Source organism: Rosa rugosa, chromosome 6 (assembly GCF_958449725.1).
Source record: "Rosa rugosa chromosome 6, drRosRugo1.1, whole genome shotgun sequence".
Lineage (NCBI taxonomy): Eukaryota > Viridiplantae > Streptophyta > Magnoliopsida > Rosales > Rosaceae > Rosa > Rosa rugosa.
Genome location: NC_084825.1, coordinates 42,966,268 through 42,991,658, shown reverse-complemented (window position 1 = coordinate 42,991,658; position 25,391 = coordinate 42,966,268). Strand labels below are relative to the sequence as shown.

At 38.0% G+C, this 25,391-nt stretch overlaps 1 protein-coding gene and 2 long non-coding RNA genes across 3 annotated transcripts; all 3 read right to left on the bottom strand.

Moving 5' to 3' along the window:
• Positions 1-7,601: 7,601 nt before the first annotated feature.
• Positions 7,602-8,128, bottom strand: LOC133713783 (uncharacterized). The gene is made up of 2 exons (XR_009848245.1): positions 8,038-8,128; positions 7,602-7,957 (listed from the first exon to the last, which is right to left on the bottom strand). It is a non-coding gene; the product is annotated as an uncharacterized LOC133713783 (long non-coding RNA).
• Positions 8,129-9,212: 1,084 nt separating this feature from the next.
• Positions 9,213-10,878, bottom strand: LOC133713803 (uncharacterized). Its single transcript, XR_009848250.1, has 5 exons — positions 10,639-10,878; positions 10,379-10,553; positions 9,807-10,194; positions 9,416-9,544; positions 9,213-9,325 (listed from the first exon to the last, which is right to left on the bottom strand). It is a non-coding gene; the product is annotated as an uncharacterized LOC133713803 (long non-coding RNA).
• An 8,776-nt stretch (positions 10,879-19,654) lies between these two features.
• On the bottom strand, positions 19,655-22,576 carry LOC133714120 (aquaporin PIP2-1-like). The gene is made up of 4 exons (XM_062140199.1): positions 22,193-22,576; positions 21,765-22,060; positions 20,185-20,325; positions 19,655-20,085 (listed from the first exon to the last, which is right to left on the bottom strand). The coding sequence occupies exons 1-4, from the start codon at positions 22,485-22,487 to the stop codon at positions 19,966-19,968; spliced, it is 852 nt and encodes a 283-aa protein (XP_061996183.1). The 5' UTR covers positions 22,488-22,576; the 3' UTR covers positions 19,655-19,965.
• Between the last annotated feature and the right edge of the window lie 2,815 nt (positions 22,577-25,391).

Here is a 25,391-nt window from a genome sequence, read left to right as displayed (position 1 = left end):
AAAGAGCTCTTGGATTCTAAATAGTCTATCAAAGACCCTCCCAGAGTTTCAAAGAAAGGAAAAAGAAAAAGAAGAAAAAAAACATTCACTCTAAGATGAACTTGGAATAAAACCAATTCATGAGGAATAAAACCAAGTACTAACTGGAGTACTGGACAATCACTCAAAAAGTACTTATGTCCAAGATGTACTCTGATGTAATCCTCTTTCATTTAGAATAAAGTGTAAAGCATTAGTACCTATTTTTTTGAATGAAAATACCAATGATCTTCACTACAGACGAGAAAAGTATCACCTGCAGCTAGCTCCAACATCAAATCATATCATCATGGTTTTGATAGAAGTCGAACCCATGTTAAACATGGACTTTTCAACAAGGCAGAATTTGACCATAGAATGCACATTACAGAAGGGTTGCATGATCAGGGTGTACAAGACCAGAACTCAAAGAGTCCGTAAGTGAATCTTCAAGTCCGAAATTGTGGAATGTGAGAGACCAAGATGGGGTCAACAGAAAAGGAAAAAGAAAGAAGAAGATAAGCGTGGTAATGGTGCCATGTCGAAATCTTTGAAGCTATATTGTTGCTGCAGTGAGCTTGCATAGAAGCAATGATGTGTGCAAATTAACACCCTGCAACATTGCTTAGCTTATTCGTATGGAAATAGGTCTCCTGATGTGATAAACACTATGAGGAGGTGAAAAATATTGAATTTGATCAGAGAAACGAGTAGTAGTCTCATAATATATGCATGTAACATTAAACATGATAAATTCTTTGCACCTCCTCATGAAATATGCATGTTTTAACAACAAACATGATAAATGCCTCATCAGAAAGACATCAGACAATGAAAGGAGCAGAGTAGCTGCATCAAAACTCAAAACTGTAAACCTCCTAGAGGGAGTGTAGCTCATTAGTATACACTGAAAAACCTATGTATGAATATACATTTATTATTTGAAATGATATCATGATTCTCATCATTATCAATCACATTCATCATCTTATACATAATGTAATAACTAGTTAGAGCTAGCAAGTCTTAGACAAAACATATACAGAGAGGGAATATGTGATAACCAAACCCTAGGAACCCGTACGCACCATCCTTGGCCGTGCGCACCACTTCCATCGCCGCAAGTCCTCCTCCTCCTACATCATCTTCAAGTTCAAGATCAAGACCAAGAAGAAGACCTGCTTTCCGCACTTTAATTTTAGGGCTAAATACTGGTTACTACCTTGTGGTTTAGGTCCAAAATCAATTCAGTCCCTGGACTTCTAATTTCATCAAAAACACCCCTGTACTTTCAATTTTGATCTAATAGATCCAATTTGTTAATATTCTGCTATGGGTTCAACTTATAGTTGGATTATTTGATGAAAAACTTTTTATTTGATAGATTTCTAATAGTGAGACCCACTCCTAAATTGACTATACATGCCACCTCAACACCACATCATAAAACATAGGCCATATATGAGCCACGTCAACAAGTTAAATGACTCAATTATCGGAAGACTAACAAATTGGACCTATTAGATCAAAATTGAAACTGCAGGGGTGTTTTTGATGAAATTAGAAGTCCAGGGACTAAATTGATTTTGGACCTAAACCACAGGGTAGTAACCAGTATTTAGCCCTTAATTTTATCTTCTTTTTCTTCGAGGACTTGCAACCTCCCTTCTTCTACATCCCACCTTTCTGTAACGTGGGTTCGATTCTATAAAAGCGGAATCGTGGGGATTCACGCTATACGAACTAAGAGTGTTCATCGACTTCAGACTAAGAGCGTCCGTAAGCATCGATTTTGACCATACAAACATCATTGTTTCTGTCTAATCCAAATTTCTTGGAAATCGATTTTTTGGTAGCATTAAGGCTCGGAAATCTTAATATTAGTTTTCGTGGAAGCATTGACTCCGAAACTAATCCGTTCTTGTTTCTCCTTTTTCAGAATGTCAAACTTGAACGAGCTCGATTTTACTCCATTGGATTCTACGGGCACGGGATATTTCATGTGGGCTCATAATGTTGAGCTCCAACTAATTGGCCTTGATTTATTGCCTACAATCCAAGAGCCCTGTTCTGAAGGAACCACTCAAGACTCTCAAACTGAGATAGATAATAGATAATTCCAGGGTACTTACCCTGATGAAGCACTACATAGAGATGGCACGCCAGTTTGAGTACATGAATGAGGATAGCGCTAGAAACCTTTGGGTAGCGCTTCATGAACGTTTTAGTAAACATTCACCATCTTCCGAACTTAGAAGCACGATGGAATAATCTCCGCTTCTCTAAACTTTGATATGGAATATTGTTCTGAAGCTCTCCGTATCAGATCATTGATGCATGCATGTGGAAAAACTATCACAGAAGAACAATTGATTGAGAAAACCCTAACTACCTTCCCCGTCACTGAATTAAGATTCTCTGAATTCTATCAAATCTTAATCAAATGAAGGACGGATCACAAATTTCTATCAACTAATTAGAGCTATGGCTTGTGTTGAAAGGCACAACCACGAATTTGTGAATAGAGAATATGGTAGGCCTCAAGATGGCTACCATGAGCACCGTTCAATGGCTAGAAGAAGTCGCCATGGACAATATGATCCATATGATCAACATGCTCAAGAAGGTAATCGCCAAAGTTGGCGAATACATGACCAAAGGAGTCATGACTTTGAGGGTGTAGGGGTTGGAAACCATGGCGCCACTTTTGGCCATCGTAACACTATTCCAACGCTAATGGTCCTAGGGACCATGAATATTGCGTCAATACGCCTCAATCAAGAGAGCATCCTCTACATTATGTTTTATGGAGTATCTGATCAATGGTGATTAAGACATCGAGTTATGAAAGACTTTAAATATGGCGATAAAGATAAAATGCCGCAGATTTTTTGTATAGTCTTTTATTTTCCAAGAATTATGTAATGGCAATTATGCCTTAAATCAATAAATGACAATTGTCTTAACTCTTTCTCATTAGGCTTACCCAATTAAGTATGATGTCTAGGAAACTAGTTGAGATTAGTGGTACTTAAGCGAGCTTTGCTCCACCGACATCTCTTCTTACTTTCCTGGTCATGTTTAATTGGAGTTACCGAAAAGATTAAGTGACTACGATTTGTCTAAAGTTTGATTTTTTTTTTGGATTAGATTTTGGTCCATTGGCTATTATTAATAAAGTATCGATTATTTTATTTCATGTCTTGGACATATTTTAAATTCAAACTTTATTCTGTCAAAGATATAAGAGCCAATGGTTTTCATGTGGAAACACATTTTGAGAATGGACAAGAGATCATTTGCATCACCTCTAATGACTACGGACATATACGAGTCTTAGAGAAACTTATGTGTCACTCTAGTAGGTTATATGTAACCACTATTTGAGTAATTATGTCCAATGACGTCATAAGAGATGACGTTTGAGATATCGACACATATAGGCTTTGACATGACCGTTTGGGACACCCAGGTCATGATATGATCCATAATACTAAAAACTTCACACGGACATCCATTCTTCATAACGAAGAGAAGTAAGAATCAAAAATTGATTCGAGGAGAAGCATGGCACGCCCCTGTGCCTCACGGCGCCGCCACCATGCTAGACCAGCCACCAATGGCTGGCGCCGCCTACCCCCTGCGGCCATCACTTGGCTTTGACGCCAAGAACCCTAACGCACCTCCTCTTTCTACTTCTAAAGTCAATTGTGACTTCATGGCTCAACCAAATTCCTCATTGGTTGCTTCTAAAGCCCATCTTTTGTTCTGTAAAGCCTGTTCTTTAGGATCGAGACCATCCTATGCAAAGGATACTAAGGAAATAATTCCATTCTTACATAGAATCCAAGGGATTCTGTGGATCAATTCAACCAACTTGCGGACTGCTTAGATATTTTATGGTGTTGGTTGATGTGCGGGCATGCTAGTCATGTGTCGCGCTATCGTCTACTGGTCATGCTGCTTATGATAAACTCCTAGCCGAGATCATATGGCTACGGGTTCACTACCCGGATCATCCCATTCAGTCCATTCGACTTGATAATGCTAGAGAGTTTACATCAAAAAATTTCGATGACTATTGCATATCATTAGGGATTGATATTAGGCATCATATTCCCATGTACACACCCCAATGGTCTCGCGGAAAAACCACCATTAAACTACTACGATGGTAGCCCGGACATTGGTAAATGCGCACCAATATTTCCGATTGGGGTTATGCAATATCACATGCAGCTATGCAAATTCGTCTACAACCCATAGCCACTCAACCTTTATTTGCATTTCAGCTAGTGACTGGGTGCGAGTCTAATATCTCCTACTTACGCATATTTGAGTGTGTGATTTATGTGCCAATCGCGCCGCCACATCGCATCAAAATAGGTCATTACAACGAATGCATATATATATTTGTGTTGGATATAAATCTCCAACTATAAGTTCGCTATATAGAACCTTTGACAGGCGATCTCTTTACCGCTAGATTTGCGGATTGTCACTTTGATGAGACAGTCTTCCCGTCGTTATGGGGAGATTAGAACGTCAACGTTCAACAGGAACGACATGAATTGTAGTGGTCTGTCCCCACTATGTCTCATCTTGATCCCCTAAAAGTGACGAGATCACGTATACCTGCTGCAAACATGCCTGCAATGATTGATGTCCCCACAAGAGGACATGGCTCCACCCAGAGGAGATGGGCACGGCACCACCACCATGGATGGTGGTGTTGTGACGCCATAAGGTGGCATAATGACGTCATAGGCCATGGGTTCCGCTAGAGAGCGGAGGAGACTCATAGGTTCGATGGATTCTCGCCCTAGGAAGAGAGCGAGTTTGGCACAACTTGATCCATTGATCATTGATACTCAAAATCCGTCTCATGAGAATATTTTGGATTGTGGTTATGTCCAAGAGACATTGTTGGGGGACGCCTCAATGTTAGAACCAATTCCTGATAAGAGATCTCTACAAACTACACTAGTGTACATGAGGACGTGGGATTATTGAGACCAATGACATCCAACCTTGCTCCGTTGAAGAATATCAACGTAGAAGAAATTGGGCTAAAAGGAAAGATGCGATCCAGGTTAAATTGGATTCACTAACGAAGAGGAAGGATTTCGGGCCTCATATGCCAACACCTCCTAACATAAAACCTGTTGACAGTAATAGGCCGTTAGATAGCGTGATGAGAAAAAGAGATGGTAATCTCGTCTTATGGCGCATGTCTTCTCAAAAAACGCTCTGGAATCGACTACGAGAAGACAGATTCTCTTGTAATGGATGTCATTGCACTCCACTACCTTATCAGTTTGGTAGTTTCCGAATAACTGAACATGCAGCTTACGAATGTGGTCACTACATATCTTTATGGGGATCTAGATACAGAATATAATGAAGGTTCTTGTAGACTTCATTTACCCAAATCAAGTGGCTCTAGACCACAAAGTGTGTTTGCAATGAAGTTGAAACGCTCACTAAAGTGACTACTTGATTGGGAAGGAATATGATGAACTATGCCCGCGCGTTTCCATGAAAAGTTTCAGATTTGCAATTGTTGCGGTTTATGTTGATAAACATAATTGGAACCCTTGAGAGTTAAGGGAAACCGTTGAACACCTCAAATCCGAGTTTGAGATGAAGGACTTTGGGAGAACACGGTTTTGTCCAGATTTAGCACTTGTATACCGTGTCAATGAATGCTTTGGCATTTTGATAAAGTCAAGATGCACTCCCATGGCCGTCTGTAGTCTTGACCCTAAGAGGGATACGTTTCATCCCAGGGGTGATAACGAAGACGTGTTAATTGGCAGAAGTGTCTTACCTAAGTGTCATAGGCGCATTATTGTACTTAACACAATACAAGACCGGACATCTCATTTGTTATGAACTTGTTGGATTGATGTAGCCCTGCTCCAACGTGATGCCATTGAATTGGTGTAAAGACAATTTTTTGATACTTAAAGGGTACGATTGATATGGGCTTGTTTTATCCCTACAGAGAGAAAATGAATGACGGAAGAATGAGATCAGACCTCATTAGCCAAAGTGGCATCGTTCATGAAATGGCCTCCGGCCATGTCGCCGCCGCCTGCGCCGCCACCGTCCATGGTGGCCGGCGTTCTCCTCCTCCCCTCCATCAAAACGATGGTGATGTTTTGATGAGTTTTGCTTATGCAGGGTATCTCTTTGACCCTCACAAAGATCGCTCCCAAACGGGTTATGTCTTTGTCATGGGAAGCACTGCGATATCTTGGAGGTCTACAAAACAGACCATTGTTGCTACTTCCTCGAATCATGCAGAGATTATTGCTCTACATGAATCACTGCGTGAATGCATATGGTTAAGGTCCATAGTTGGACATATTCAAGGAACTTATGGTTTGAAGTCTACCACAGATGAACCTACATGCATTTATGAGGATAATGCAGCTTGTATTGAACAAATAAAGTTAGGTTTCATCAAGGGCGACAACACCAAGCATATATCGCCTAAGTTCTTTCATTATCAGCAACAACATACACTTCTAAAGATTGAAGTGAATCAAATCCGATCAGAGGATAATGTAGCGGACTTATTCACTAAGTCGTTACCTAAATCCACCTTCGAGAAACATGTGAAGAGCATCGGATTGAGAAAGTTATCCGAACTCCCATGATCATAGCAATCAGGGGGAGATGTCGACATCAGGGGGAGGTATGATGTTTACATGTTCGATCTCGAAGAGTGAAGGACGTGTTGTACTCTTTTTCTCCTCCTTGAGGTAGTTTTTTGTCCCACAAGGTTTTTCACTCGAGCAAGCACTACACCAATTTTTCAATCAGACGACAGTTTTTCACTGTCGTCTGATTATACAGTTTGCTATTGTCTATCTCAATGCCGTCTGATACATAATCAGACAATACGAAAAAACTGTCGTCTGATAAAGTTTACTACGACAACGACTACACAATTGTCTGTTGTCTGAATACCACGAAGAACAACAGCAATAATACCAAAAACTGTCGTCTGATAAAGTTTACTACGACAGCGACTACACAATTTTCTGTTGTCTGAATACCACGAAGAACAACAGCAATTGGCAACTTAACTCTTGTGCAAAGTAATTTCAGTTGACAGACCCTAGAAGAATATGGACGTGTAATGAAAATTTAGAGAACATTGATTTGTAAAAAACTGTTGTCTGAAGGAAGCTTGTACATCTGCAAAGTAATTGAATGCTATTGACTGACTTTAAACAAGACAAGAGCAAAACTATTAAAGCCATTGTGTATCATTGCTTCATACTTTTTCATCCTAAAATAAACTGTTGTCTGAGATTTTCTTGAACTACAGCTTTCTTGCTTCATGGATCCTTAAAGTCTCTTTTCAACCATATGGCCTCCCAAGATGCTGTAGTAGTTTATCAATTCATACAATTGTAGCTTTTCAATTCTCTGTGGTCTTCGTTTTCATCAGACAACAGATTTTTCTTTCTTTTTTCATCATGTTCATTTGTTAGACAATGGTTTGCTGTTGGTTTTGAATTGTCTGAGATATAAGAGAAGACATACATTCTGTACAATTGAACACATCCTTGATTCCAAAAGCCATTTCATTCATCAGCAATATTCATCCCAACATTTACATAAGAATTAACATTGCCTAAGTGGCTATAACTGCATAAAGCCGGAAAACATAAACGCGTCCACATTGCATTAACCATGCCTATAACTAAAGCAAAAACTAAAACTAGCTAGCAGGAGGCTCATCAAAATACCAAAACAAATGGTAACATAAAGCTAGGATATCCGGTATGTACACCACTTGACATTAAGAAACAGAAAAAATAATGACAAAGGAGTAAATACATCGGCTCGGAGTTCACAGAGTGCTTTTAACATTAGTAAACGCTCTGTCGGATCAAGTCCTTTATAACGTGCTATCTCCTCTCTGCAGGGAAAAGAGATTGCCTTTAGTTGATATCACTTTTTGAATCATATTATATATAGTAAATCTAGCTTGTTCAGTACCCTTTAGCTACCACGAGTGGAATCTACCCCTCAGCAACCTGCAGTAATGTAATCACATACCAGTTTTAATCATGAATTACCACTCTGACATATATTGCTGGAACATAAATCTCTTCCTTTGTACAAATAGAACTTCCTTCATAGCTCATATATTGCTGGAACATATTGAGAAGAGATACAATTGAAAGACTGTGACCAAGCCTGCTCAAGCAAATTAACATTTAGTAGTATATCCTAGCTTTATGTCTTAGAACACCACTTGACACCATTTAACAATTTCAATTTGGTAGTGAAGGGAGATATAAGTTAGAGCAAATTTGGTGGAAAACTAAAATAACTTGTTGCAAGTTATAAAACCACATGAGTTCCAAAAGTTCATGTTTTGTTCGTGTACACTGCAGAAAGTAAAGAGAAATTAGTTTATGGTGAATCATGACAATTAAAGGACGTAAATCATTGGATTACTTGAGCATCACAGAAAGCAATTCATTTAGTACCTGTGCAACTCAAATGGAGTTTTGAGTAGCACCTGCAACAATGAAAAGTTTCATTCTTAGTCATCATAAATAGCAACTTAAGATATCCACAATAACAACATTGAAATCCAAAACCAAGTGTAATCCATGTTTTACCTCCAGCAATGTACTCCATGTTAGGGTTAGAAGCAAGTTCCTCATACCTGAGATATACATCAATGTTTGCGGGTTAAGATTTCATTGCATATCATCAACAAAAGAAAATGTTCATACACAAAAGAGTGGTGTAGATAATATAATTAATGTTATCTGCAACTACAAAAGTTTCCAGCAGTACCATATAATTGACGCACCTATAAATGTTTCCAGCAGTACCATATAAATGTTTCCAGCGTTCACCCTTTTAGCTAACTAAACTCCTCTGTGCATATTCCATGATATATCTAGTTTGACCCAATTTGCCTCTCCCTCTCTTCCTTAGTTTTCTACTCAAATTAGAGCCAAGACAAACACAGTAAGAGCAAACACTAGGTGCTTCAATTACAAATACAAAACCACACATAGACATAGCAAACTGAACTTAAGTAATTCTCAAATGCACAAAACAGCATGACAATTTGTCAAAGCTAACACCTTTGGATAGTGTAGTGTTTTTACTTCACAAAAGAAAAAAAGAAGAAGAGAAGATAGTATGAAATAATCAACATCCACTGGATACTTACTGTTCTCTCCACCATTCCAACCTTATGTATGGTACTAAGAAGCTCTCCTTTTTCAAATGGGATCAAGGCTTCCACCCATACCATAGAGTCCTGTTAAACAAAAGACATTCTTATCTTTTAACTTATAGGAGCACAAACATGACTCAGAGTATGAAAACGTGGCAGAGAAACAATTAGTACCTTCAATTTTTCCTGGATTGCACTGCAGAAATCATTCAAGCCCTGGCTACTCAGAGCAGATATGCAAACAACATCATCTCTCTTTTCTGCTTCTGTTCTGATGCTGTCAGGATCGCTCACCTTATCAACCTGCAAATATATAGTTGTCTATCATCAATCTTATGTATAGATTGCATATACCATTACTATAGTGAGTATAATTAAGATAACACTTAACATGCAAAGCATTTGTCCAGTAGGCTAAATGGAATCAACAGAATCACTTCCCATCTAATTTAACGATCATCTGACTTAAAAAAAAAAAAACCCTATTCCACGATCAGCAGATAACATGATAGAGTTGCAATATATTGTTTAGTTACTGAATCACCAAAAAGCAGATTTACTGTACCTTGTTCCACACCATCAACCTTGGTATCGAAGACACATCTAGTTCTGACAAAACTCTGTCCACAGCTTTTATCTGTTGCTCAGCCAGTGGATGACTGAAGTTGATAGCAATATAATAAGAGTTGCCTCGCAATCCACTATAAAGTCCAATTCCAACCAAGAGAATCAGAAATATAGAGGACTTTTAACAAATACAGTAAAGTAGCTACAAAACAAAGGACTGTAAATAATCTACTGAATCTACTGCAAGCATACTCTCAATGTTTCCTTCTCCAGTTAAATCATTCAAGTCCTGAACTAGTTTGTTTCTCTTGTTAGGATCTTCATCACCTGTTCAATTCACGAAGTATTAAACCCTGACTTAACCATTCCAATCACTGTAGAAAAACCTGTTTTGCCAAAAAAATCAAAACCAAAGTAAACAGCATCACCCATATTAGAATCAAAACCAAATTCAATTGAAGAGCAGACCTTTTTGGAGTGGTGGATGATATGAGATGTGTAAGACATATTTAGAGCCAAATCAATTAATCAACTAACCAAAACCCAAAAAAACCTTGTAATAATTATTACCATAAATTCGATTTGGTGATGGCGGTGGATGATACGGGCGAAGAATGGTGTTTCGGGTTCTGGAGCTCTTCAATGGCATCACGAAGGCGTCAAAGGTAGGCGGCGAGGTCGGAGGATTGGGGAGAGACAATGACGACAACATTGCGAAGAGGATGAGAGGGTTTAGGCCTGGCATCTGCGGAAGAGTAGATGAAAACAAAATTAAAACTCTAAGATCTCATCCACATAATTAAGGAATATAAATCGAGCCACTGACATACCATCTAATTCTGATTTGGATGAGAAGAAAGCCACCGCCAGTTAACGCTCTTAGATCGGATCCTCGTTTGAGACCACGGAGAAAGCTCGTAGATCCTGGTGAAAGCAAACCAACGGGGAATCATGAAGAAAACGATTGTTACCCACAGAAAACCAACGGGGAATCTGGAAAGAAGAAAACCCTATAGACAGATCGAGAAGGAGAGAGAATACCCATCCGTAGTGATTGAATTCAACGAAGAAGAGATACAGAGAGAGAGAGCGGTGAGGTTCGGGGCGAGAGAGAGAGAGCGGTGAGGTTCGGGACTGAGATAGGTTTTGACTAGAGAGACAGAGAGAGAGAGCGGTGAGGTTCGGGGCAAGAGAGACAGAGAGAGCGCGCGGGGATGTTTGGGACTTTGGGAAAAAGAGGGAAAAAATTAGGGTTGTTTTGTTAGTAGGAAATTTGGACAAAAGAAAATCAAAAACAAAAAAGAGGGAAATTTTTTTGGGCTAGTGCGAAGATTACGGTTGACCAATTCGATCGGATTCGCCAATATCGTGAAATTTGCTAAATTTTTTACCACACTCATAATTTATTGTAATAATCTCATCCAACGGTCCGTTTTCCCATTTTCTTTGAATTGATAGAGGTTACCCTTTGGAGTGTATGATATATAAATATATATTTATAAAAGTAACTAAGTTTGACATAGTTGATCGAATTCGAAACGAGAACCAAATTGGCTGGATTTTTTACAACCACCATAAAACATTACAATTTCTCCATCGAGCGATTGGTTTCTCCAAATTCATTTTTCACTTCATGGTTGCTTTAGAATGAACCTCAACAATTTAAATGCAATGTATAAGTCATACAACTTTAGGAGGCAAATTGGTATAAGCTAGCATATTTGTAATTAAAATTGAAATTTTTATCTTATGTCCATGCAAGAGGTAAAACCGTCGCAATTGAGCACAAAATTACTACGGCAAAGATTTTCCGTCGCAAATGATAAGGGTTAATCGCAACGGAACATTTTCCGTAGCAATAGGGTGTCAATTGCGACGGCAACTGTTGCCGAAGTAAAAAGGCGAAGCAATTGCAATTGTTTTTAGTAGTGCTAGTCAAAGTCAACAAAATTTAGGGTCGAGCCAGGGCTTAAATATGCTAACCCTTACCCGCCCGAAAAGCCGGATCCGTTAGGGCCGAAAGGGTCGGGTCGGGCCGGCCCTCAAATAGGGCCAAATAGGGCCGAAATGGGCCAAAAAAGGGCCTTATTTTGTTTAACAAAAAAAAAAAACATTATTTTTTTCTTCTCAAAATATGGCTTAATGGTATATATTAATAGGCATATATAAGGATTAAATGTGATCCAAAAATTCTGAAATGGAAATTGACCAATCTGAAAATTCTCATATGTTTATATAACATTGATAGGTATTGTGTAAAAAAATTAGGCCGATCTGCCATGAATAAGGCGCCCAACGTAGTGGTCAACGCTTTGCACAAGCAAACTTCCCTAAGGGGAGCGGCACCATGCGCGGACAAACGTTGCGGAATTTTGACATCCGTAAGTAGACCCCCTACCCATGAGAGTGTGGGAGCTGAAAGATAAAAAAAAAAGTGAATTGCCAAGGACCGGTTAAGAGCATATTTGTTTTATGTTCTATTTAGGGTATTGAGTTGACGGGGTAGATCGAGGTCCAACCGAATGCGGAAATTGTTGAAATTTCTACCACTAACATATATTCATATGCAAACAACATCCAGCGGTTCATTTTAAAAAATTCCATTTCGTCCCCCATTTTGCTCATGGAGGGTAACAAGCCTAATAAACTAGTTATACATTACAAGACATAAGAATTATGTGCGATCCAAAAAATATGAAATGAAAATCGATCAATCGGAAAATTCTTATATGTTTATACAATAGTGATAGGTATTGTGTAAAGAAATTAGGCCGATCCGCCGTGAATAAGGCACCTAACAGAGCGGTCAACGCTTTGCACAAGCAAACTTCCCTAAGGGGAGCGGCACCATGCGCGGACAAACGTTGCAGAATTTTGATATCCGTAAGTAGACCCCCTACCCATGAGAGTGTGGGAGCTGAAAGATAAAAAAAAGTGAATTGCCAAGGACCGGTTAAGAACATATTTGTTTTATGTTCTATTTAGGGTATTGAGTTGACCGGGTAGATCGAGGTCCAAAAGGAGGAGGAAATTGCTGAAATTTCTACCACTAACATATATTCATATACAAACAACATCCAGCGGTTCATTTTAAAAAATTCCATTTCGTCCCCCATTTTGCTCATGGAGGGTAACAAGCCTAATAAACTAGTTATACATAACAAGACATATAAGAATTATGTGCGATCCAAAAAATTTGAAATGAAAATCGATCAATCGGAAAATTCTTATATGTTTATACAATAGTGATAGGTATTGTGTAAAGAAATTAGGCCGATCCGCCGTGAATAAGGCACCTAACGGAGCGGTCAACGCTTTGCACAAGCAAACTTCCCTAAGGGGCTCCGGCACCATGCGCGGACAAACGTTGCGGAATTTTGACATCCGTAAGTAGACCCCCTACCCATGAGAGTGTGGGAGCTGAAAGATAAAAAAAAGTGAATTTCCAAGGACCGGTTAAGAACATATTTGTTTTATGTTCTATTTAGGGTATTGAGTTGCCGGGTAGATCGAGGTCCAAAAGAAGGAGGAAATTGCTGAAATTTCTACCACTAACATATATTCATATACAAACAACATCCAACGGTTCGTTTTAAAAAGTTCAATTTCGTCCCCCATTTTGCTCATGGAGGGTAACAAGCCTAATAAACTAGTTATACATTACAAGACATATAAGAATTATGTGCGATCCAAAAAATTTGAAATGAAAATCGATCAATCGGAAAATTCTTATATGTTTATACAATAGTGATAGGTATTGTGTAAAGAAATTAGGCCGATCCGCCGTGAATAAGGCGCCTAACAGAGCGGTCAACGCTTTGCACAAGCAAACTTCCCTAAGGGGAGCGGCACCATGCGCGGACAAACGTTGCGGAATTTTGACATCCGTAAGTAGACCCCCTACCCATGAGAGTGTGGGAGCTGAAAGATCAAAAAAAGTGAATTGCCAAGGACCGGTTAAGAGCATATTTGTTTTATGTTCTATTTAGGGTATTCTATTTAGGGTATTGAGTTGACCGGGTAGATCGAGGTCCAACCGAATGCGGAAATTGTTGAAATTTCTACCACTAACATATATTCATATGCAAACAACATCCAACGGTTCATTTTAAAAAATTCCATTTCATCCCCCATTTTGCTCATGGAGGGTGACAAGCCTAATAAACTAGTTATACATTACAAGACATAAGAATTATGTGCGATCCAAAAATTTTGAAATGAAAATCGATCAATCGGAAAATTCTTATATGTTTATACAATAGTGATAGGTATTGTGTAAAGAAATTAGGTCGATCCGCCGTGAATAAGGCACCTAACGGAGCGGTCAACGCTTTGCACAAGCAAACTTCCCTAAGAGGAGCGGCACCATGCGCGGACAAACGTTGCGGAATTTTGACATCCATAAGTAGACCCCCTACCCATGAGAGTGTGGGAGCTGAAATATCGAAAAAAGTGAATTGCCAAGGACCGGTTAAGAGCATAATTGTTTTATGTTCTATTTAGGGTATTGAGTTGACCGGGTAGATCGAGGTCCAAAAGAAGGAGGAAATTGCTGAAATTTCTACCACTAACATATATTCATATGAAAATAACATCCAGCGGTGCATTTTAAAAAATTCCATTTCGTCCCCCATTTTGCTCATTAAGAAGTTAACATTACATTGGTAAAAAGGTTTCAACTCGACCAATTGATTATTTTTAGTTATGTTGATTACTTGATTTATTTCAAAATTGGTATTACATGAATATATTGTCCAATTTGAAATAATAGCTTTGTAATTATTACAGTTAATTAGTTAACAGTAATTATTGGTAAATATTAAAATACCCATAAGATTATATTAAAACGGCGGCGTTTTTGCCGAATTAACGGTTAATTCTTTAAAAAAAATTATTTTCTTCTTCTCAAAATATGGCTCAATTTAAAAGACTCATTTCCTAATATGGCAGATTGAAATAATTTTCTACACTTCCATAGTTTTATACATATAACACATGTAATAGAAAATAACAAAAATAAAATATAAATTTTAGGGCCGGGTTAGGGCCGGGCCGGGCCTAGCCCTTACAGGCTCAATTGGGCGGGGCCGTAGGGTAGGGCCGGGCTTTATTTGTGTGACCCATACCCTACCCTAAACGGGCCGGGCGGGCTTAGGGCCCAAGGGCCATATGATGAGGCCTAGGGGAATCTAACTTCAGACAACAGCATTTAGGGTGCATTGTCTGAAGATAATGTGACAACAGATGAATAAAAACAGTTGTGTGAAACCAAATCAGACAATATCTTTTAGCAAGTATTGACTTAAAAGTTATTGCACAACAGACAATGAATAACAGTTGTGTGATTGAACAATCAGACAACATCAAAAATCAACCATTGTCTGAATAAACCTTGGACAACATTGAAATAATAACTGTTGTCTGAATTGATCCATTCAGACAACATCAAAAATCAACCATTGTCTGAATAAACCTTGGATAACATTGAAATAATAACTGTTGTCTGAATTGATCCATTCAGACAACAGCAAAAATAAACCATTGTATGAATGAACCTTGGACAACATCACATAATAACTGTTGTCTGAATTGATTCATTCAGACAACATAAAAAAAATGAACCATTGTCTGAAATGATTTTGCACGACAGCCAAGAAAAAACTATTGTTGGATTCGAAAACTTAGACGACAGAATATTTCTTGCTGTCGTCTGATTATTTCAGACGACAGTTAAAATGTTTGCTGTCGTCTGATATGTGTTGTCTGATTCCGAAATTGGTGTAGTGAAGGTTTTTAACGAGGCAACGATTGAAGCGTCACCACCAAGTTTGAGCGGCACAAGGGGGAGTGTTGAAGAATGTTGACATTTAGTGTGCCTTGTCAAACTAGGATGAGTTCTATGATTGTAATAGGAGAGAATGTTCTAGAATTCCTAGTCCTATTCGGATTAGTTTTCCTTGTATCATAAGAATATGTACTTTGTAATCCCTATATATAAGGCTCCTATTATCAATAGTTGAACATACAATTCTCTCATCAATCTCTCTCAATTCTCTCATCCTTAAACAGTAATGTATATTGATACATAATATAGTGGAATAATTGTTTTAGTATTAAGATTACTCCAGGTCCCTACATTCTCTAGACAACGAGTTCTACTGTCACTAACCCCATTGGGAGGTTGCTCGGATTTAGAGACCTGTATAAGGCTAAGACTTGCATTAAGATTTTTCCGCACATTTGGTATATATGTGTCTTATATTCTATTAATATAATCTGAGTAGCATGCATGCCTTTAATTCTTGTATTTATGTAGTTGTGATAGTGTAATATAGGTAATCATTCGGGAACTAGGTCACGTATAATACAAACGTACGCGAAGCTCTTAAGCATTACCAAATCCCACTAGATGTAGATTTATCAACAATTTAAAATGCCATCATTATGAAACAAAGAAAGCACAGACGAGTGAAGGACAATGTCAAGTGAAGATTATAAAGACAACAACTAATCTCCAGTTGGTGTCTTACACCAAGTATGTAAAGTAACATTTGGAGATGATACCATGTAAACAAAATCCATCTACCAATAGAGCTTTTCTTTCTAGAACAAACGAGACATCTGCTAACCTATATATATATATATATAGACCTTCTACACTGAGAAAAATACATGTGAAAGAAGGAAATAAAATAAAATTAGAGAAAGCAAGCTTGCAAAAATTGGATATATAGCTAGAGCATTTCTCAATTCTATACGTCAAATAACCACGTAGGCTGGTTTTGAGGAGATGGAGGCTACGGGGCTGCAAATTTGGGAGGCAAGTGAAGCCATTGAAGAGGCTCGGGACTGTGAAGCCATTGGTCTGAGTCTCAGGGATAAGATCAGTGTGTAACTGTGTATTGTATGTGCAATGCTTCGAGTAAAAAACGTCAGCGTCTTGATTTTCCTTTTGGGCCTCGGTTTGCATTGCGCTTATATATGTGGGTTTTTGGGCTGTCTTTATTGTTGTTTCTGCCCCGTCTCCTCTTCTTTTGTGTTTGTAACTCTCTCTTTCTAGGTTCAGGATGAACTGACCATTCAATGTTGGTAAACCGGCATCTCGACCATTCAACTTTTAAGATTGAATAACTAGATGAACTAAATCAGTCCAACTTAAACTGTTCAAGTTCAAAAAAATAAACCACAATTATGAATATCTTAACAATTTTCGTTTCAATTTAGCTGTAAATTTATATAACTCATAGAAATTTAAACTACATGGTAATTTTTTTTTCTCATTCGACCAAGATTGTTTTTGTTCCCATAGGGTTTTTATTATTTGGCAAGATTTTTGACGAGGTAACTTAAAAGCGCACAGTAAAGGCAACACTAGTGACATGAAATATTCGAGGGAGAGTGCTGTAAATAATTATGGCTATTCATGCAAATAGAGTTTGTGTGATCTGTGCCAATCACTATTGATTGGTAATTGATTGAATTATAATTGTAGGGGTGATTGGTGTAGCTATTAAGCGTTACCTTTTGTGTACATCATGTAGTCCTATATAAGTATCATGGTGAGATAAATATAAGTGCACTTCATTCTCTGCATCTAGGGATGGCAAAAATCCTCAACGGGGTGAAGCTTCATTGGATACCCGCCCCTAATGGGGGGAGAATTCGGGGACAAATGGAGAATGGGGATGGGGATCCCCAATCCCCGCTATCTAAGATTGGGGATGGGGCAGGGATGGTATTATGATCTCCATCCCCAAACCCGCCCCAATAATATATATATATATATATATATAATTTATATATTTTTTAATTTATTTATATTAATATATTTTTTATAATATAAATCACAAATATATACATTTACTATTTTACTTTAATGACTACACTTTTACTTTAATAGTGTTTTGACTTTTGCACTCACTGAATTATGATTTATGAATTTAATCATGTTTTAATTTTATTTGTTGTAGATTTTGATTTAAAAAAAAAAAAACAATATGAGAAAAAAATTATTTTATTTATTAAATTCTTATGGAAATTTGGGGCGGGTTTGGAGGCTTAGTCCCCAGTGGGGATGGGGACGGGGAATCCCCAATATATTTTTATTGGGGATGGGGTGAAGAATGACCCCGGAGATGGGGATGATATTGTGATCCTCATCCCCAACCCGCGCCATTGCCATCTCTACAGTGCATCCAAACTTTCTCTTTCAAATTCTTTTACTTTCATTTTACAATACTTTTGACCGTTGTTTGTATTGTAGGCTTGTAGCCCTTGTGGTATCCAATGTCCCAAAATGTGAAGGGAACCTAGCCCTAGTAGCGGAATAAGGGTATCTACCTTCATCCACTTAACCTTTTCCCTTTTCTTTTTTTGAGAATGACACTCAACCTTTCCCCTTTAGAGGTATAGATCTTGGAATCCCGCTCCACCATTTACTTTTAACCTGAGGTGAGTGGTGGAGACTTAGTTGCCTCTTTGAAGCATTTGATTGCACTCAATTCTTGAAAACCAAGATTAAAATGGACTATCGCTTTCAACATAGACAAGCCAGGGAAATTCCAATGTATCCTCTTTCTTCTTTAAAGGGGCAAAAACACTAGTTGTGGAAATGTGACTTGAGTGAAAAGTCAGTAGCAATGCCTACTTGATTCTGCAGTTGAAGTCTTGAAACTCTTTTATTGAAAGCAATGATAAAAGCGTGCACCACCAACCCTCAGCTACCATTTACTTACCTTATTCACATAGAAATAGGCCTATTAATGTGATCAACATTATGATCGAGGTGGTGGAAAATGTGAACTTTGATCAGAGAAGTCAAGCGCTACTCGCCTACTCCTCATGATATGTGCATCTATGAACATGATGAATGGCTCATTTCTAATACATCAGAAAACCAAAATGTATAAATCTTCGTGCTAATTTCATATGAATTGGTGATTGTCTAATTCGAGTTGACCCATGTTGCGGTGCTAGACTGCTAGATGTTTTCAAATACAAAGAAAGCTCTCAAAGAATATTGGATTAACATTAAATATTCTAACTTCAACAAGAAGTTACTAATGAATCCACCTTCATACAGAGGAGATTCATAAGCTACTAACTTCCAGTACTCTCACTGTCTTGTAAAAAAGTCTAGATATTGAAGCAGTGCCGATGGTGTATCTGAGAGATATATACAGATATATTAGAGATTTGATTCTTTCTGATGTACAATGTATTTGGCGCCAAAAGACAAATGCACCAGCTTCCATGCGGGATCTGTTTGAGCTGATCAATCAAATCAAGTAAAGCTGATTGTTTCATACCATATAGCTACTGGTTACATCTATACAAATTTTAAAGATTTTGCCCCTATTGATTGGAAGATTATGTTCCACATGCTGTTTTGCGTACCTCTAGCTGTAGTAGAATTGGCGTTATTGAGGTTTTTGTTCAGAGCATATTCTACATAAGAAAAGTTTGTGCCTTGTGTTACAACATAAATATCACATCTTCACCCCAATCTTTACCTCCCCTCGTAATCAATTGATTTTGAATTAGATGCTTCATAAGTTCATATTTACATGATATCTTAGCAAACTCTCCTTGTTAAAACATATTAACTTTTATGAGTCTCTCCGCTCATTACATATTAGTTTTTTGTTAGGGTTCCAAATACTAATTTTATTATATTTATGTTCTATGTTGTTTTGGGGACCAAAACATTCTTCCAATTCACCTTTGGACAGTGCCTAACCTCTATAAATTTCAAAGTCATGAATAGACATTAACCATCCAAACTGACCCCATAGTTTTAAACTTTTCTTGAAAGCATAATAATAACCATAAAGAAGAAACACGAAGAAAGCAGAAATTGATGACAATAACATTGAAGTAGATTCAAAGGAAAGTGCTTAAAGAAACATCAAGGGGTACACAAAAAGCTCCCCCTTCTCCACCTGGACTGTATCTACAATTCAATGGCTCCCTCAATCCCTCTACTAGACCAAATTGAGACACCAGGAAAAGAAAATTTAACCTTCATACACAAGCATAATTAGCTAGCTAGCACAAATACTACCCCGTTATTCTTTTCAAAAGTACAGACTCTTCTTCCATTGTTTCCCGACCTAAAAGGCTTGAAATTACATCTTTCATAGTGACTCTGAAAATGTTCAATTATGGGGGTTGCTCCTGAATGACCCTAGCGCCTTAATAGCTCCTGCTCTCAAGATGAACTGGTGGTAGAAAGCTGCAATTGCTGCACCAATAAAGGGTCCAACCCAGAAGATCCACTGCAAAAACAAAATAGACAACAACATAAGATATACATTACACATTTACAATTAAAGTGATTCATTTACAGACTATAAGTGATTCATAATAATGCATACCTGGTCATCCCAAGCCTTCTTGTCGTCGAAGATAACTGCAGCTCCAAGACTTCTAGCGGGGTTGATGCCAGTGCCGGTGATTGGGATGGTGGCCAAGTGAACCATGAACACAGCAAACCCAATTGGAAGTGGTGCCAAAACCTACAGATACAAGACAGTACTAAAGTTTAGCATCAATAATAGATGAGAATCATTTCTGATAAAAGAGCAATGAACAATAACATACAGTAGAATCCCCTTTCACATTATAGAAAACCCAAGTGGATGAATTCTATTCATTCTGTCAAATCAGAGCTGGTACCAAAACCAGCATAAGGACACTAAAAGAAACAAAAGTAGGCAACTTTCATTTACTGGGGACTCTTCACGAGATTAGGGGCGTGGCAAAGCATGTGGGAATAGGGATCTTTTTGTGAATAATATACTTAAAACTGTTGGACACAAAACAAATATGATTTGATTCAACAGAAAAGAGATTTGCCTTTAAGCTCTTTTAGAGCAAATATAAACATTATTAAGGACCCATAGTTTGACGCTAAGACAACTCAATCACCAAGACCATTCAGTCATGACATGACTCATGGGAAATTGGCAATGCTGAAAAGAAGGCTGAGCACATCAAGATGAAAGGAAAAGAAAAATACAAGTTAGGGCAAATGCAAATGGGGAAAGAAAATCAACTTTCTGAAAGCAAACAAAATTAGGTGACTCTTTATGCAACTACTGCATGATGCTGCTAAGCACAAAAGCCAGGTAGCCAGCGCATGATGTCACTTTTTCTTTGGCTTTTTTACTTGGATTCTCTTTTAGGAGTATTGCGTTTTTCTAATCATTTTAAGGCACTATCTAAAACTTGAATCCTCAATGGGGGATTTATGTATCTTATGCAACCTAGTGGATTGAAATACATAAATACTAATGGTGTGTTAGAGACTTAGCGGTCAACTTCCTCTTCATCAAATGAGATATAATTATTAGCATGTAGCGACTTTTTTTTTTTTTTTTGAATCAAGCATGTCGCGACTTTTCTCCTAGATAAAGTTGAAAAAAAAAATGCATTTGGGTAATTAATTCACAGCCATTGATTAGTGCATATTTTCTCCGCAAACAGTTAAAGAAAAATACAAACTCTCTGGTCCCAATTATTAATGCTTAAAAGTCCTTGTATCAATGAAATAATGCATGAACATACAGGATCAGTGAATCACAGATATAATCTCATATGCATTCTGCTTCCTACACAATGAAACATCCCTTGAATTTCAAGGAGGCATGTTTTAGTCCAAGCCATAAAGAAAAGAATGCATCTTTCGAAAGAATTTAAATTTTCCATGTGTTTAAACACATAACCATTTTCACAATATAAAAATGAGTTCAAGAGCAGAAACCAAAATTCCAAGAACATGTTTGTGGATCCAAAGTTCCAAACAAAGTCCTTATCTTTCTCTCTTACCCTGTTTCCTTTCTTGAACCACAATTTTCTAATGAAACCCAACAACAATCCATAAACATATTGCACACATAAGATCATACAAGAGCTAATGAATGCTAAAAGTAGCTAAAAGGTTTAAGCTTTGTACCGGAACATGGGAATCTCTAGCACTCCTCTTTGGGTCAGTGGCAGAGAAAACAGTGTAAACCAGCACAAAGGTTCCAATAATCTCAGCAGACAATCCAACTCCAGTGCTGTACCCATCAGCAAGCGTATTGGCTCCACCGCCAAACTTTTTATAGTAAGAACTCTGGAAAGCCTTGACTAGCCCAACTCCGGCTATGGCACCCAAACTCTGAGCCACTATGTACATCACAGCTCGGACCAGCGACACCTTCCGGGCCAAGAACAGCCCAAAAGTCACAGCCGGGTTAATGTGACCCCCTGCAACCCACAAAAAACCATTTAGCTAAAAAAGGAAAGAAAAAAACCACCCAGATAAACTCAAAAACCAAACACAAGAACTCAAGCACACCCCAGATGGTAAAAAAGCAAGTACAGTAACAGTTATGCTACCTGAGATTCCAGCAGTGCAGTAAACGAGGATGAAGATCATGCCTCCAAAGGCCCAGGCAATACCCAAAATCCCAACTCCGCCGCAGTCGTCGGTCTCGCTTTGGGACTTGTACCCGATCACAGTCAGCACAGTGATGTAGAGAAACAGAAGGGTTGCTATGAACTCAGCTATAACAGCTCTGTAAAACGACCATTTGGTCAGCTCAACCGAGTCGAAGAGCGGAGCTGGAGGCGGGTCATGGTAGTCCTTGGCTGCGAAGGAACCCCGCTCGGCAACTTCAACGTCCTTCGCCATTAAAGCTTAGACAAAACACACAGTTTTGGAATGTTAGAGAAGAAGAGAGAGCTTGGCTTTGGTTTATGGTGTGGGAGAGAGTACTGAGGAGAGGGGGGTATATAAGGAGAGGAGTTGGGACTCGGGAGAGTGAGGAGAAGAGAACCCACCATTACTATTTAGTGTTTTTTTTAAAAAAAAAAATTATCGCTTTCAGTGTTTCACCGACTATGCCATGAGGCCCATGACCATGACTTTTAACCACGCCTACACCTGACCTCTTCCCACTCACCTTCAACTTGACCTCTCCTTCTTCTGCCTCCCACTTATTGTACTCACCACTATCTTCGTTTTCCTGTTGTGGTAAGAAAAAGCCTCCGACATCATTTTCTAGCAGGTTACCAAATTTGAATGGAAAAATCTGATTTTCTTAGCTTAACTATAGAACAAGTAATGTCGAATTTTTCCTAATTAGCATGATCGAAATGACTTTTTTTTATTCTAGAATTGTCATCTAAATGACTTTTAATGATAATGATAACATTTTTCACACTTTCAATTTGTCATCATATGCTTTTTTTCTATAGATTTTTTTTGTTCTTTAGTTATAATTAGGGATGGATACAATAAAAGTATACACAAGAAACCTCAATTATGATCTACTAGACTGCTCGAGTTATAAGTTACTATCGTGATCGACATAAATGTTCTATTAATAATCCGTAAAATCGAAAGTTCAAGAATAATTTACCAGACATCATCTTGACGTTACATATTAACATCCACACAACAACTTTTAAGCATAGAGCGCAGGAGCTAGTCTATAGAGGGATTGTTCTAGAGTGCTCCAAAGTATTCAAACCTAGTATTGTTTATTCTAATTTATATTATTACAAAAAATTAGTTGTTCTAAAGTTAGTAATACTAAAAACTAAAATACCGAATTTGGTAGATATCATTTAAAACTGAAAATTTTGGTTAGTAATTGATAACTCAATTTTGAACCTGAAAACTTTAATTTAGAAGTTTGTAATATGTATAATCGATTCGAACCGATCGAATGACAGCCCTAGTTAAGACACTTCAATACAATGAAGACACAACAAACAGTAACCGATCTAAATGCTTGCATCTCCAGACATTTCTTTACTTCATGACATTATAGTTCTCCTGGTTTACAACGGCATAAAAAGTTCAAAAAATAATCCGTTCAATTCTCCGCACATAGTGTTCATTACCTGCTCAAATTTATGGTGAAAACTGGTCCAGTGTCCGTGTGCTGCAGCTGCAGGTGAAAAATAACTGAGCCCAGTTACCAAAAAATGACGCAGTGAATAGTGACGAGAGAGTGACCGCTTTTGGCCATGAAACCCAGTCAGAGACTCGAGACCACAGTGACTCAGTGAGTCAGCTCTGCTCTGATCTCGGGGCTCAGACACTGTCAGACCCACCACTTCTGGCCCGTAAATGCCAGCAGCTACTGACTACTGCATAGGTCAAACACAGTCGCTAGCTAGCTAGCTAGCTACCCCCGCCTGAAATTTTGGAATTCAAGGCCGACGCAGCGTGTTTTCAATGGCCCGCCGGAAAACGATGAAAATATAGGGGACACGTGGAGGCATGTGTTTGAAGGGGGGCAAGACCACATGGTGCGCTTCACCGCAAAACCAGGTGATTAGGCCTGAAAGAAACAATGGGTGGTCTGTGATGGCTTGGCGCTTCTTTTACTTGTTTTAACGTTAAGGAAACGGCTGCGCGGGGAGGAGGGGAGTGGAGCCCGTTGGTATTGATACGACGTAGTGTTTGGGGTTATTCAATATCATGAATCATTATTGCTTACCGGCCAATAGAAGAGCAAAAGCGAAAATGAGTACGTAGGTTTTACTTCGAAAGAGAAGACTCTTGATCTTGATCGATCGATCGATGTTTTTGGTTTTAGAAACTGTCCCCGACCCGATTGTTCTGTTACTGTTGAAGTAGGGTTTTGTAGGGTTAACAGATTTACGAATGTTCTGATCGTTTTCAGTGCTATGTGAGAAAAATTTTGAAACAACAAAGTATCGTATAACATTTATGGCACGTTTACTTAATTGGAATGGAAAATAATCATGAATCGGAGACAAGTGAAATAGGAGAAGAAATGAATCGGTATTGATTCCGGAGGATTGATTCCTAAACTCATCTCCCCCCTTCGTAATCAAATTCCTGAGTATTCAGAAATCGATTCCTGATAAGGAGGTGAGACCTACATCAATTCTGATTCCTTCATGTGTTAGTGAACGCAAGAATTCTTTTTTCCCAAAATCATTCCGATTCCTTTACCCAAAATCATTCCGATTCCTTTATGGATTAGTAAACGCAAGAATGTTTTTATTTCCTTCTCATTCTAAATAAGTAAACGTGCTCTTATATCGTTGGTTAAGACCGTTAAGTAGTATATTAATAATATTAATGATAGAGAAAATCATAAAATTTGTAGCAATCTAATATTAAAATGATTATACAACTATCAGTTTTTTATTTATTTTATTTTTATCTTTGCAAAGCAATCTAAAAAAGATAGAGATTATAATGGTTAAGATCATGAAACTATTTGATAGAGGGAGAAGCAAATAAATATAGAAGAACAAAATCGTTGGAGGCGAAATGGACAACGACATCATATTTGTATCATTGGCAATTTTCAAAAAATGAAAGATCGAGAGAAGATATTTTACCATATTATTGCAATTATAATCATAAAAAATCAAATCGATGGAAGTGATAAGACTTTGATTAAAATAACACCTCTTTTCTAGCACATTTTTGATAAACATAGATATTATTAATCCTTGGCAAACATTTATAAATTCAATTCATGAGCTTTGAGGCTGTGGAGTGGCCTCTGGTAGGTAACCACCAGAGCAATCTCCCATGTTACCTGAA